This window comes from Pithys albifrons, chromosome 2, assembly GCF_047495875.1.
Source record: "Pithys albifrons albifrons isolate INPA30051 chromosome 2, PitAlb_v1, whole genome shotgun sequence".
Taxonomy (NCBI): Eukaryota; Metazoa; Chordata; class Aves; order Passeriformes; family Thamnophilidae; genus Pithys; species Pithys albifrons.
In genome coordinates this window covers 13,278,204-13,291,719 of record NC_092459.1, presented here as the reverse complement: position 1 = coordinate 13,291,719, position 13,516 = coordinate 13,278,204, and the positions used below count along the sequence as shown (strand labels likewise).

Here is a 13,516-nt window from a genome sequence, read left to right as displayed (position 1 = left end):
CCCGCCATGGGCAGTGACACCTCCCATAGACCAGGCCGCTAAAGCCCCATCGACCTCGCCTTGAGATTTTCCAGGGATGGGCAATCCACTACCTCCCTGACCAGCCTGTCCCAGTGCTTCACTGGCCTCACAGTAAAGAATTTCCTCGTTATATCTCATACAAGCATTCTCCCCGGCCCCCCCGGCCCCCGGTGCCGCGCTCTGCACGAGGGGCCCCCGCGGCGCCCGGAACGCCCGCGCCGGGGCCGCCGTTTCCGGACGGGCCGCGGTGGGGCCGGCACGTTGTCATGGTGCGGGTGCGGCAGCCATGGACGAGGAGGACACGGTGGGGCCGGGGGGTGTGCCGGGTTGGGGGCAGCCGGCGGGGTCTGCTGGGTTGGTGGGCAGCCGGCGGGGCGCGGGCGGCGTTTCCCCGCCGGGCGTGCGGCGGCTGCGGGGCGAGTGGGGGAGGCGCCGGCGGGCGCTGCCTGCCCTAAGCCCGGCCCGGCCCTGCCCGCAGCGGGGCCCGCAGGCGGCGGGCGAGGCCCTGCGCGGCCCCTCGCCTCGGTCCCGGCCGGGGATGTGCCGCCCCCAGCCCGGCGGAGCTGCCCGTCCCCAGCACGAACGTGTGGGGCTCCTCTGGAAACCACACTGGTTTAATCCATTGGTTTCCCACTTCTCCATCCCCCTCCGGCGTCTCCGGGAAGTCTCACTTTCTCCCAGCTCGTGCAGGCTTTCTTTGCAAGTTGCAGAAATTTTTTTTGCAAATTCTAGAGATTTCCTTTTTCCTTCCGCTCTAGTTTTTGTCTCCACTTTGATTTCTGATGAGTGGCTCTTTTTAAAGCCACGCCACGTGTGTGCGAGGCGTGGATCACCATTCCCCTTGTCCTAATGCTCACACACACGACTTGTTAGGGCTCGCCAGCTAAAATTACATGTTTAGAGTTACCTGATAAGGGAGATCCTCACTTGTTACCAACGAGATCTAACACAAAAGGCGTAAATGTTATTCTCTATGAATACTCAAAAGCTGTGCAGTAGCCTAGTAATAATGCCATTTGTTATACCTGAACACTTATGAAATACTGTTGGGGTTTTTTTCCTTTTCTTTGCAGAGAGATTTTAATGAACGCTGTGCCCAGTGTTCAGAGGTCAACTGGGGTCTCACTGATGGAGGCAGATACTATTGCAGATCTTGCCACAATGTTACTGAGGTAAAACTGGCCTTGGAAAAGGTTTATTTTGAGTGCTTCTTGGTTTTGTATTAAGAAAATGTTAGGTTTTTCTCCTTGACATTAGAAGTGGAAGGCAGTGTTGTTATTCTTACTTTTCATGCTTTGCTTGACACTGTTTAAAACTAATGTTTCTTGAAATCACAGAATTTGGAGTGAGCCATTGTGGCCTGCTGTGGTGCTGTAGCTGCAGTGCTGGGCTGCTGTCTGGGTGCCTCAGAAGCTTTGCCTGGGTGTTGCTGTACAGCTGTGCAGTACAAATGTAGGCAAACCCTTATGCACGTCCCCATATGACCATGAAAATTATTCTCTATTTTTGCAATTTCTGAATGAAAAGTTCAGAATGTCCTGTCTCCCTTTAATTAAAGAAATTTGACTAAGTTTCTCCATTATGTTTTATGATGGGGCAATCTATGCAAGTTAGGCCAGTCTTTTTTTCTTGCTAAGATAATGTTCCTGTTTTGCAGAGAACTAGAGAAGTTGTAAACACTGATTTTATGACTAATTCAAGAGTCCAGACAATCTCCAAAGGTTTAAGAAAGCAGGAAAACAATGGTATGTATGGGTTTCTCTGTGTGTTTTGCATGAATGGCTGTTCAGCCATTAGGACTGGTGGAGACCAAAAGCAGATAACTAGGAAAGACTGTAGGAGTGGAAACAAAATACACCCCCCAAATGCTGTTACAACCTTCAGCCATCACTTTGGGTAACTTTCTGAGCCACAACTGACCACTGTGAGCCCAGTGATGTTTGGGGTTTTTTGATTGAACAAATCTGTGTGTTACTTATTGCTACTTTGATTGTGGTAGTGAATACTGACCAAAGACACTGATGGCGTGAATTCAGGTGTGGTGATCCCTTTCTTCCTTCCTTGTGATGGCTATCACAAAACTGGAGAACTTGTTTGTCTTGGAGAGTGAGATATGATGGTGCTCCAGCTCTTAGAGTTTCAGAGTGGCTTATGTTACAGGTACTTGTGACCTACACACTGCATGGACAGATTTCGTGGAGTTCCAGTAGCTGAACCAATATTACATCTTTCATCCAGAGTCACTTTCATACGTTTAATTTCATGATTTAGAAGAATAATGGTCATTGTGTGTGAGGGTCTATGCCATAAGAATATCATGGTAAGGCTGCTGCTGGAGCTGTGTGTGTGTTCTGTAATGACTGGATAGATCTCCTATTATTGTGTCCACTTTGAGAAATAAAGCTGCATTACAGTGCCAAATGAAGCTTAGGGTTATCTTCATCTCTGATGTGCTGATCTACTATTGCTCTGCTTCTGTGTCAGTGGATTGCTACATTCCTTTGAAAAGAGCAATTGTGTGGAAGTGAAGGGAGGGGTGAAACAACCTGAACACTTCCACTTGTCCTTATCATGTATTGCTCCAAAAGTCAGGGCTATGTACTCAGCAGTTCATGCTTTTTGTTTCTCCTGTCGGGAAGGTCATTAGTCAGTCCCCAGGCTTCTTAAGAAAAAAATCCCTAGTTTCACACAGACCTTTCTGTGGGTGCAGTCACATTACACTGTATTTTCATGCATTTCTAGGAGTAAACTGTATCTATGGTTAACAGTTAAGGGCAGCATCACTGAAGCAGGGCAGAAGCTTTGGGCAGGTAACTCACCAGATGGCAAGAGGCAAGGTGTGGTTGGGAGGAATGGTAATGAAGAACAGGTGTGGAGGGAATGAAAAGGGAGCTGAGAAATGCAGAGAAAATTTCTAAACCCAAAAACCTGTGGAAAAGGATATAAGTAAACAGAGAGAGGTAAGGGGGAAAGGAAGATTTAATGCAGCCTGAAAAATTAGGAAATAGATTGGAGCAGGCCCACTCCTTAAGAAATTCATGTTGTGTGAAGATTTGCTGGAAGCTCAGAATATCTGAGAAAGTTTCTTTCATTTAAACGTGTGTGGTTCTGTGGGAGAGAATGGTGAAGCACAAGGTGGTATTGGTTGTTTTCTGCCTGACTCATGACTGTAATGTTCCAGGTTTCTGTGCCTGGAATGGAAAAGAAATGATCATATTTCATTTTTTAGTGGCAGGTTCTCAGTTATTTTAAAACTGGTCATTTAACAATACTCCACTGGATTACAAATGCCATGCCAGATGTTATAGTGAAATATATTATTCTTGGGAAATGTGTGAAGAACAGTGCTTGTTCAGTAACTTTCTTCTTGTTTAAGGCTGCAAGTAAATGGAAGTTAATGGAGTATTCAGTGGAGCTGGTCTATGCACTAGGATCTGAAAGTCTTAAACAGAGAGACATGTCTTTGTCCTGGTACCAAAGGAACAGAATATTAAGTGGAAATAAGTGTGCATAAGGTTAAAGAAACCCAAAACAGTACAAGCAAACAGAAAGCCCCTTTTTTTTCTTAGATAGAGGCTGTGAATGGTATATTTGTGAAGGCTTTCAACTTGTACTCAAGAAACAAGCTGAAGCTTTAGAAGCATTAGGAGTATGTCCACAAATGAAGGTATGTAGATGTCAGAGTGAGTTCTTTGTGTTACAGAAGGTGTTATTTTAAAAAATTTAAATTTTTAAGGTTACTCAAACAACTTCCTGCTTAAAGACATTGACTGTATAAAATAAAATTTTTTATCTCTGGTAATTTTAAAAAATATTTTATAAATCACAATTAGTAAAAATAGAAATGGAATATTACTCAGATTCCTGAGTTAGACTCTGTTTTCTCAGCAATTAATGATCCTGTAAACTTTGTTCTAACCATCCATTTGTATTTATAAGGATGAAGTTCTGTGGAGTTTTTGGAGGTGTTACCTGCAGAAGAGCAAACAAGCATATTGCAACAGACCAGCTGGGGAAACTGTCAAAGCCTTGTCAGTAAGTGAAAGCTCCAATCCCATGAGATGTTTTGTATCTTTTTTAAAACAATGACTGAAACCTTCTGTGTTCAAGATACGTATCTCGCTGGTAATACTGTCACTTCACTATAAAGGATTTCATGTTACTTCTGGTGGGTTTTTTACCTATTTCAAGAGACAAATATTTCTGTGAGTATTTGAAACTACTTATTTTAAAATGTTGCTTTGTTTTGAGAGAGATAATCAGATAGAAATCACAATGCAAAATGTATCAGCAGCTGCCATCCTTTCCTGCCTGTTCTCATGAAGTTACTTATTTTACCCAGCTTTCATTCTGTGTGCTGCCAGCTCTCTGATAATTATGGCAGATTGAAATGTAATCACTAGAAGTCTTCTGAGAAATCTTTTAAAAATACTTTTTTCTCCCCAAGGTTTCTTCACATACTGTTGATTTGTAGAGAAATGAACAATTTGGATTTTAACGTTTACTGTTGATTTTGCATTTCTTGTGCTTTAGGTAGTTTGTTAAGATTGAAACAGTAACTAACAGTAGCTAATACAAATATGCATTTACAAAAAACAGGTATGTGAGAGCAGTACTGATGTGGACAGTGACCCAGAAAGACCCAGCATTCTGCACTTGCTGTCCCTCTCTGAAAGTGAGGGGGAGCTGCAGACTGACTGCAGCTTTGCCTCATCCATGAGCAAGATCTCAGGTAGGAGCAGTGAACTGAACTATCTGAAAACCAGTTTTTCAATGTAAATAAAGGGTATTTGTATATAGTGAATTGGAGGAACTGGTTGGAAACAGTAAAGTTTTCAGGCCTGTTTGCTGCTGCAGTACTTGACATTCTATCAGAAATAGAAGACTTCCCCCCTCAAACCCCACCCAAGGAGATGAAAGTTGAACAGGACCCGTAAATACAATGGGAAATGCAGGAGGAAGTTCTGTTTTATAATAAATTTGCTCTACGCCTCCTGTTTGGAGTGGGAAAAGGTTGCTGTTATATCTGCAAAGCTAGTTGTTCACAAACACAGCAGCTTTGAAGAATAAGCACTTTCTTAGCCAGTAGCAGAGCTGTCAGTCATGACTTTGATGTTAAAAAGCATGGGTTTGTTCTTCGGGGTGGGGGGTGTGTATTTCTTTTCTATCCCATAGATATATTCAGGTTTTTAAATTTTTTTTTCTTTAAGGTGTTTTGGTACTTCTCTATCTTTTGTCTCTGCAATCTTTTAACTAATTTCCCTATAACCCATTTTCTGAAAAATTGTGTTTTAGTGTTCTGTCAGTTACTGCTTTCTGCTCACAATACCAGCCTGAAAATATTTACAGAATGCTAAATTTTAAATCAAAATGTTATAGAACATTGGAGTGTTTGGTGCAAGTGTAATGCCAGACAGTACTGCAATGCCTGATACTGGAAGTGCATTTCAAGGCACATTTCAAAGCTTTTGCTTGCATTTTAAATTTCTGATTTTTTTTATTGCTTTATCCTTTACTTGCCTTTTCCTTCCTTAGCTATCTCGGTGTTTCTTATTCCCTCTTTATGTCCCGTTTCTGTTCTTCTCTGATGTTGCCTGTCAGCTCTCAGAACAATGCAATGTTGTTACTTTGTGCTTTTCTCTTTATTTTGGAATGTCCAGAAATGGTAATAGAATGATAAATTTAATCAGCAGCAATTAGAAAAATAAATGGATTTTAACAAATCCAAACAGAAATAGGGAGGGAGGGAGGGAAAAGGGCCAAAAATGATAACACCAATTTTTGTGAATATTATGCAAGTACCTTTCACCCTTGTATATTAAAATGACATTTTTGGGTAAAGAGTCAGTATGTACATGTAGAGTCTTGAGTGTTACACAAAGGTATTATGAAGAGAAAAGAATTGAGTGAAAAATTTCTAGTCAAAATATTCTCTGGAGTTTTCTTCCCCTTTTTCTCTTCCTCAGTACTTACTCCATTTCTACGTAGGTTTCTTAAGAATTTTGGAACAATAGCTAGTTGTAGGTAGGCCATAATTTTTCATGTTCTTGATTTGTTGTTTCAGAGATTGAACTCAATTTTCAGTAGTCTTCAGTTTCACTACAATCACTTGAAATTAATTAAGAGTTCAACACACTAGAAATAAATTTTGGTGAAATCAGACAAACAGAAACAGTTTTGTATATTCAAGTTTAACACAGGTGTGTTCTAGTCTTTTGTAAACTCTTGTAAAGATTCATAAATTTTCTCTTCTGTGCCATTTTTGCTGAGCTGTTACTGCTACAGGCTGGAAACCTCAACACCTTTCTTTTCCTAAGAGGCTTGTCCAGACGGCAAGCATTTTTTTTGTTATTTTTTGTGTAGGATTAATAGCAAGTTCCACTGAGTATAGCACTGAGATACTGCTTGAGAAGCCTATAAAAACTCTTAAATTATTAGCTGTGTGTGTAACTGTGTGTTGTCATGCCTTGCATAAGCTGGAAGAAATAAAAAGGAAATGGTGTGCCATCATTAAGGCCACAAATATAATGAGGATTATTTTAAATTGAGTTGAATGTAAAATTAATAATGAAGCTTCAGTCTTGAAGCTGCCTTCAAGGACAACTATCCATGTGAAAGGTGAAGCAGTTGACTGCAGGGATTAAACTGATGTTCCTGCTTTTGTTCTGACGCACCTGTGCGTGACAGCCCTCCCAGGATGCTCTCCCGTGTCCCAGGTGTGTCTGAGCCGGCTCTGGTGGCTGTGCCGTGCCCGCAGCGCTGCCGGCTCAGGAGCCAGCAGGTGGCATCCCAGACCATCCCTGGCCATGGAGCATCAGCTGGCAGTGTCCTCATCCCGCTGTCGGCGGGTGCCGGACCTTCCTCGCAGGCGTGGCTGTCACCTGCCGGTGTCACCGCAGAGATGCCGAGCCCTCTGCAGTTCCAAACTGTTCTGTGCAGGCTGCTTGCCATGGCCCTGCTGCTCCCCGCTGGGGAGCTGTGGGTCCAGCTCTCACTGCTCCTGTCTGAACAGCTGAACACTCTGTGGGGAACACAGAAAAATCTCTACAGAGTCAATGCTGGATTTTGTGTCAGTGTGCTTTAAAGCATCCTGGCTGGGTCATGATGTGGGGAAGAAAAGCTTTTATTTTTTTTCCCTGAACTCCCAGGTTTCACTGCTGAAAAAGCTTTCTGACTCATTAATCATCCTACTAAATTAAATTTTTTCTTTACTGTTTCTTTTGGTTTTTAGTGATTCATCTCAGTAAGGGAACAGGGAGGATTGGTTGGGTTTTTTCCGTCTTCTTCACCATTTGCTACACTCCTGTTCTAAAGTTGTTTCTTTGACGTTGAATTTAGATACATATTTAAAAGAATACCTGTGTTTCCACCCTTGGAGATTACTGGGCAGACTTTAGTAAAATTTCTGCAATGTAAATGACAACTTTGTGCAAGTTCTGCCTGTGCTGAAGTTTAAAACTGTGTTTCAGTCCCCAGCTGAGAGTCATTGATTAAAGTATGTCAAATTTTCCCTTGTTTCCTCACTGTTCCCTTATCTGTCAAATGGAAAACAATATTTCCAGCTTGTAAGAACTGTTATTTATACGTTGTATAAGAGTTAATGTCCTTTGAGAATTCCAGGTTTAAGTATAATTCCTAAGAAAAGGTCTGTTTTGATGGGTACCAGAGGGAGTTCTGTCTGTCTGTATGATCTGGTGTCTTAGGCAAGTGAATTAGCAGTTTATGAAACAGGTTGTCATCTCATGTTGTGGGAGATGAATAAATTAGAGTAAGCTGTTTAGTAGAAAAGTACACAAGCAACCAAATTACTCAAGGCAATTATTTCAAAATGTTATTGGTTGTTGAACGAGGGTCCCTTTATGTTCATTTATCTTGTTTTCTGTATGCCATGACTCATGTCTGTTGTATCAATTACTTTTTTCTTTCCTGTTTTTAACATATACCCAAGAAAGCACCTCTGTGTACTCTGGATCGGTAGATGGCAGCTTGTATCTAATGAAGAACCAAAAGGAGAGACTGAGGATGACGATGCCAATGACCCTTTCATTTTGTTACATGGCATTGCTCTGGTTGAGAGAACCAGTTACGTTGTCTGAGCTCTTAAGGTATGAATAGTCTCTAGTGAAGAATTTTTGCTTTTATAAATAACAATTCTTTAAGAAATTAGATCTGTACTGTTGCCCTCTTACTAATTTGCTCAGTAATAGTGAGAAGTTCTCTGTATTTAGCTGTCTTTCCTTTGACATAACAATTTGTGCAGCTGCTGTTGAAGGAGATTCTCCTCTGTTGATTGCAATAAATTTAAAGACCTGTAAGGAAGAAGCTTTTGGAGCTAAATAAGCTCTTTATACTTCTCCAAAATTTCTTAAGTTTCACTGGAGGTGTGTATGGTCACACTTTTTTGTTATTTTCTGTTGTCAGCATGTCAGAATTAAATAAGTGAACATTCTCCAGGACTTACATCAGTGTCATCATGCAAACAATACCAGCAGTGGACAGTGATCTGAAAGGTAGCAAAGTAGCTTCATGCAATGGAGTTGAGCACAGAAATTAATATAGGAAGTTCATTTTGTCTTCATATCTTTGTATCTGTGGTTATTAGAGTTCAGAATAATACACCTTTTAATATAGTAGAAAGAAATTGTGTTAATAATAGGGTTTGATGCTAAATGGAGACTGTCAAGTTCTTGCTGACAATGCAGTTCCCTTCTCTACCCTACAACGAGGCTATAAACACATTCCTTATTTACTTCAGGAGTGAAAAATAATTCATTAGCTCTTCTTGTTGGCAATAAATATTTTAAATCTGGCCAAATAGTTACTCTTAGATTTTCATTGGAACACCTTTTGTATACTGATTCTCCTTTTCAATGACTGTTTAAATATTGGGTATTTCTAAAATGATGGTGCAAAAACATTACTTTACCAAAATTTAAGGAGCAGAAGTAGAAAAGTAACTACATTGGCAAATCAAATTGAAAACTCAGACAGAATAAAGGAAAAACTGATTCAAAATTTAGTTGATATGGTAGATTTCAGTTCTTTAATTTTTTCAAATATATAACCTGTGAGTTAAAAGGCAAGACAGTGAGAACACCATTCCCTACCTGTGGTGCTTGTAACTGATGTATCTGCTGAAAGTGTGGGGAATGCAAGGGAGGTTTTACCCCAGAGCCTGATCTCCCATCGTGGCCTCTCTGCCCTGGAGCAGCAGCTTCCACCTGCACTTTTCTAGCTTTGTACAAGCTTCCCAAGAAAGGGTGGGTGTTGAAGGATGCTCTTTTGCAAGTACTTTCAAAAAAGGGGAGGCTTGTATGTCTTGAAGTACAGTAGTTGGTACTAGGGAATTAATTTCTATGCAAAACACTTTAACCCTTTGATTTTCGTTTAGGGGCGGCTGTGTCCTTCACGTGTCAGAATTGCACAAACCGTGGCATATTTGCAGAACTGGATATGCTGTCACATAAAAGATGCTTGTAAAATTTTCAGCAAAATGCTATAGTATTCAGAATTCAAACTAGCAGTCTGTAATGCAGGAGTATTTATTGAGTCGATTAAGACATAGAATTCAAAAGTAGTTTTCAGTAACAAGATTTATTGCTGACTACTGTCTTCCTAAGGGAATTCTGTACCAGTCACAACCACCGTAGCATACTCTGTATTTTCGTCAATAATTGGAAAATAAATAATGTAAACTCTGTTTGATAATGTTTGTATATGACAAAAATCCAAGTAGTAAATTACAGCTACTGGGACAGAGCAACTGGTTCACACTAAAGAATTAATAATTACCCATCCTGTTGGGAGAGAAAAAATAAATAATATCTATTCTTTGGTTATTACATCTTGGAAACTATCTCTGGAGACACTGTTTGATCAAACCAGGCAAAGAAACCCTCACAAGTTCCTGCTTTGGTACAGTGGTGTGGTTGGAAAAAACCCCAGACAAACAACTGTCAAAGTCAACTGTAAAGAGGAAAGGGAGATTGTTTTGTTTATATATGAGTAGTATATTGTTGTATTTAGCACTTTAAAAACTTGGGACTACAGAAAAGATGTGGAAAAATTATTCAGAACCTGGAGAACATCTTTGGACTGAGATACTTAAGAGATGAGCCCACTTACTTGAAAGGATTTAGAGAAAACATGAAAGCAGTAAGAAAAGCTGGAAAAGAAGACATTAAAAAAAATCAAGTACCTAATATAGCACAGAAAGGCATAATCCAAAATTGAAAAATTGGAATTTGAAATAAGATGACTACAATGAGAAGATACCATTTAACTGGATGCAATTTGTGTGTGACACTGGGTAAATCATAATGATTCAGTGACTTTAAATGCACTGAACATACAAACTGAATTAAGTGCAGAAAGTGACATTTAAAAGAATGTCATTTGTATTGCAAAGTTTTACCATGATACGATAGTTATATAAGACTGTAATTACGTTATCATACTTCCCTCCCTACCCTTGAGGTCTTTGCCTTTCAACAGGTTTGATGAAGAAGGGGAAGGAATTTTAAATTGCATGAACTACCATAAAATATTTGTTTTCTGACTTCTGAATATTTAAGTTTAAAAGAATCAGACAATGTGTACATTTTTGCATGCATTAAGATACACAGATCAAAATAACGACAGACCAGAGATGAAAACTATGCAGAGAAAACATTAAGTATTCAGCATTACCTTTTAAGTCCTTGTAGGCAAATTGTTTTATTTAAACCAGCTGAATTAGAGTTCTGTTTAAAGTTCTGCTTTGTTTTTTCTTCAGTTTGGTTTTCTCTGTACCCAGAAGTCAGCTGACTACCACTCCTCCCTTGTGATACATACTCAGGCACTATGATAGGGCAGGCTGCCAGCTTTTAAAGGATTTACAACACCAAAAATACACTCCTCCTTACTACTTGACACACTTAGCAGAGAAACACTACAATTACTTCCTCTGCAAGGAACATTTTGGTTTACAAATAACATTTTTAACAACCTTCTACTCAAGGCTATGCTACACATCAAATCCTTTTCCATTGTGAGTAGTCTCACAGTATTCCATGTGATGTATATTGTTTTTCTAAATAATAAAATAGTTGGGTTCTGGAAAAAGTTTCAAGATGCTGGACTTCAAGATTCTGAGATACAATGCATTTCAAATCAGGTTATACCGAGCTGTGCTAACAAGACTAAACTTGTAATCAGTTTGTGGCATTAATGTGTGGCTTTAACAGATGCATCATTTCCTCGTAGCACACTGAGGACATAGGATTTTTTTCATACTTGGACCTTACTAATGTATCTACTGCTGTAATTAAGAGAGCATGGACTGTGTACTGTATCTGCCAGTGAAGTTTTCAAGCACTTCCCTGATAGAATGTTGCCTTAGAGGTGTTTCGACCATCTGTCTGTTAAATGAAAGGTTTGGAGGAACAGAAGAAACTGTTCTGAAGTGCTGTTCCAAATCTGGACTTTTGGATTAAGTGTTCAAAACTTGAATAATCAGCACATTGCATTAATGGCAGAGTACTTATGCTGTAATTTTAGGATGTAAAAGTAACTCAGCCTGAGAGAAAAGAACATTCTTTTTTTTGTAGAGACAGTGATTTCAAGCTAAAAAAAGATGTCATTATGTTTTGAACAGTTGCAGTGCTTTGATTTGGTACAGCCAAGTTAATGAAAACCTTTTTTTTAAGAAAAGACATTTTGCTTGTCTCTTGCAGTGTAAGGATGTGGTCGCAGCATCTGTTTCAGCTGCTCTGAATTTCTGCAGCTGTGGTCCTGTATAAACATTCCTGTACCAGCATTTATCCAGTTTGTGGGGTTTTTTTAATTGAAAGAGGTAGATCTGTAGAGGATTAATTTTGTGGGAGTTTCAGTGGACATTTTAGTGCAGGTTAATGTACTACATTGCAGTCCCTTTCTGCCTTGTGTGGGCAGCAATGTCCCAGCAGTCAGCTGAGTCCAGAAATCTGTCTGGTTGTAGTCAAACCCTGGAAGAGACTTAATTCTCGATCTGATCCTCTGAGAAGTCACACAAGTGCTTTTGTCAGCAGGAAGGGTGTGTGACAGGGGACTGAAGGGGGGGTGGGATTTCGTATTTCAGAGGCTACAGAGGCAGGTTTGGCTACATCACCAGTACACCACACCCGAGGGAAGGTCCTGACTGTGTCCTCTCCAGTTGCTGCTGTGCTGTCTCAGGAGGTTGCTGCTCTCTGGTTCCAGCTCTTCAAGTCTAGTGGTGTGACTGTGCCTTAGCTCTCTCAGCCAAAGCTTATCAGCTGAGCCAGTAGTGGGTCACCGGTCACCCTTGCTGATAGAGGAAGGTCTTGCATCCCTTTGTTCTCTTTGCCTGTGTGGTGCATCCCCTTCCCTCTGCCAACACTTTTGTGGAGCCTTCTGTGTGCCTGCTCGGTTGGTTGGATGATGGGAAAGAAACCCTTTCTGGCAGTAGAGTAAGGGGTGGTTTTCTGCTGCTGGTGTGAGTTACGTTTGGGGAACAGAATGACGAGCAACAGGAGCAAAAAACCAGATCACAAGGAGGGAAGTCCTGCAGTTATGTTGAGCTTTTAGGTTGGTTCAATCAATTTTGTGGCACCATACCTATACAAGCTTATATTCTTCAATTTAGCGTGGATGACTAAAATGAGCTGAGGAACTGATGTGCAAGCTGCTCAGCAGGTCAGGTGGGTTGGGTTTGCAAGGATGACCTCACTGACCACATGGCCCAGAGCACATCTCCGCTCAGGGTGGGAAACACCACTTAAGCTGGTTGAGGAAAGCTACTGAAATTGCGTTAGCAAAATGCTCGTCACATAATTTGATTAGAAGGGATTGTGCAGCAACTTTTATCTCTTCATTTAAGAGACTGATACACAGAGTTTTGTAATAAAAACTATTGGATGTTGTGATTTTTCATGTTGCTGTTATTTTTCAGAAACTACTGTAAACAACAGGTTAATTCTAACTGAAACAGTTTTGATTGTGTAATGCACTTTTTATTTTAATCTTGGTTTTACTTAATTTTTTCAATTAAACTGAAAATTCAGATAAGACTGCTTTAAAATAAAGTAGGATATAACTGTAAACTTTGCAGTAACTGCTTTTAAATAGATTTTTAGTCAATTTCAATAGATACACACTATGTGGAACAATTAGTGATGAGGACACTGGACTGGGAGAGGGCGGGTGAGCTTGTGGGTTGCTGTAGGCTCAGGAGGGATGTGAAATGTTTGTAGACCAAGAAGTTACTAATCTGTGTAGCAAGATCAGAGAGGTCCTGTGTAGATAACACAGTCAGCAGGAGAGAAATTAATTTTCAGTTGCTTAATGTTATTTAAAGATCAGTCTTCTCCATTTGTCATGTTAAATTCTACAAGTTTAATGTGCTCTGAACAAAATTGGGTTGGAGAAGAGGAGACAGGAAAGCATTTCTAGCTTAGTGCTATGGGAGACAATGTGGAATGAGTGTGTTCCCTTGGGAGGGTCCCTGGTGTTCAGTGCT

General features: G+C 40.4%; 1 protein-coding gene across 2 annotated transcripts in view; it reads left to right on the top strand.

Moving 5' to 3' along the window:
• Positions 1 to 267: 267 nt before the first annotated feature.
• TAF1B (TATA-box binding protein associated factor, RNA polymerase I subunit B) overlaps positions 268 to 13,516 on the top strand; it is a 45,213-nt gene continuing 31,964 nt past the window's right edge. The window contains exons 1-7 of one of the 2 annotated variants that reach the window (XM_071548354.1): positions 268 to 325; positions 1,095 to 1,193; positions 1,679 to 1,766; positions 3,591 to 3,688; positions 3,961 to 4,056; positions 4,621 to 4,753; positions 7,970 to 8,126. In XM_071548354.1, coding sequence (XP_071404455.1) covers positions 308 to 325; positions 1,095 to 1,193; positions 1,679 to 1,766; positions 3,591 to 3,688; positions 3,961 to 4,056; positions 4,621 to 4,753; positions 7,970 to 8,126 — 689 coding nt within the window. In that variant the 5' untranslated portion in view covers positions 268 to 307. Of the gene's footprint in view, positions 326 to 1,094; positions 1,194 to 1,677; positions 1,767 to 3,590; positions 3,689 to 3,960; positions 4,057 to 4,620; positions 4,754 to 7,969; positions 8,127 to 13,516 lie in introns of those variants that run through there. The other variant, XM_071548355.1, reaches the window with a different exon arrangement.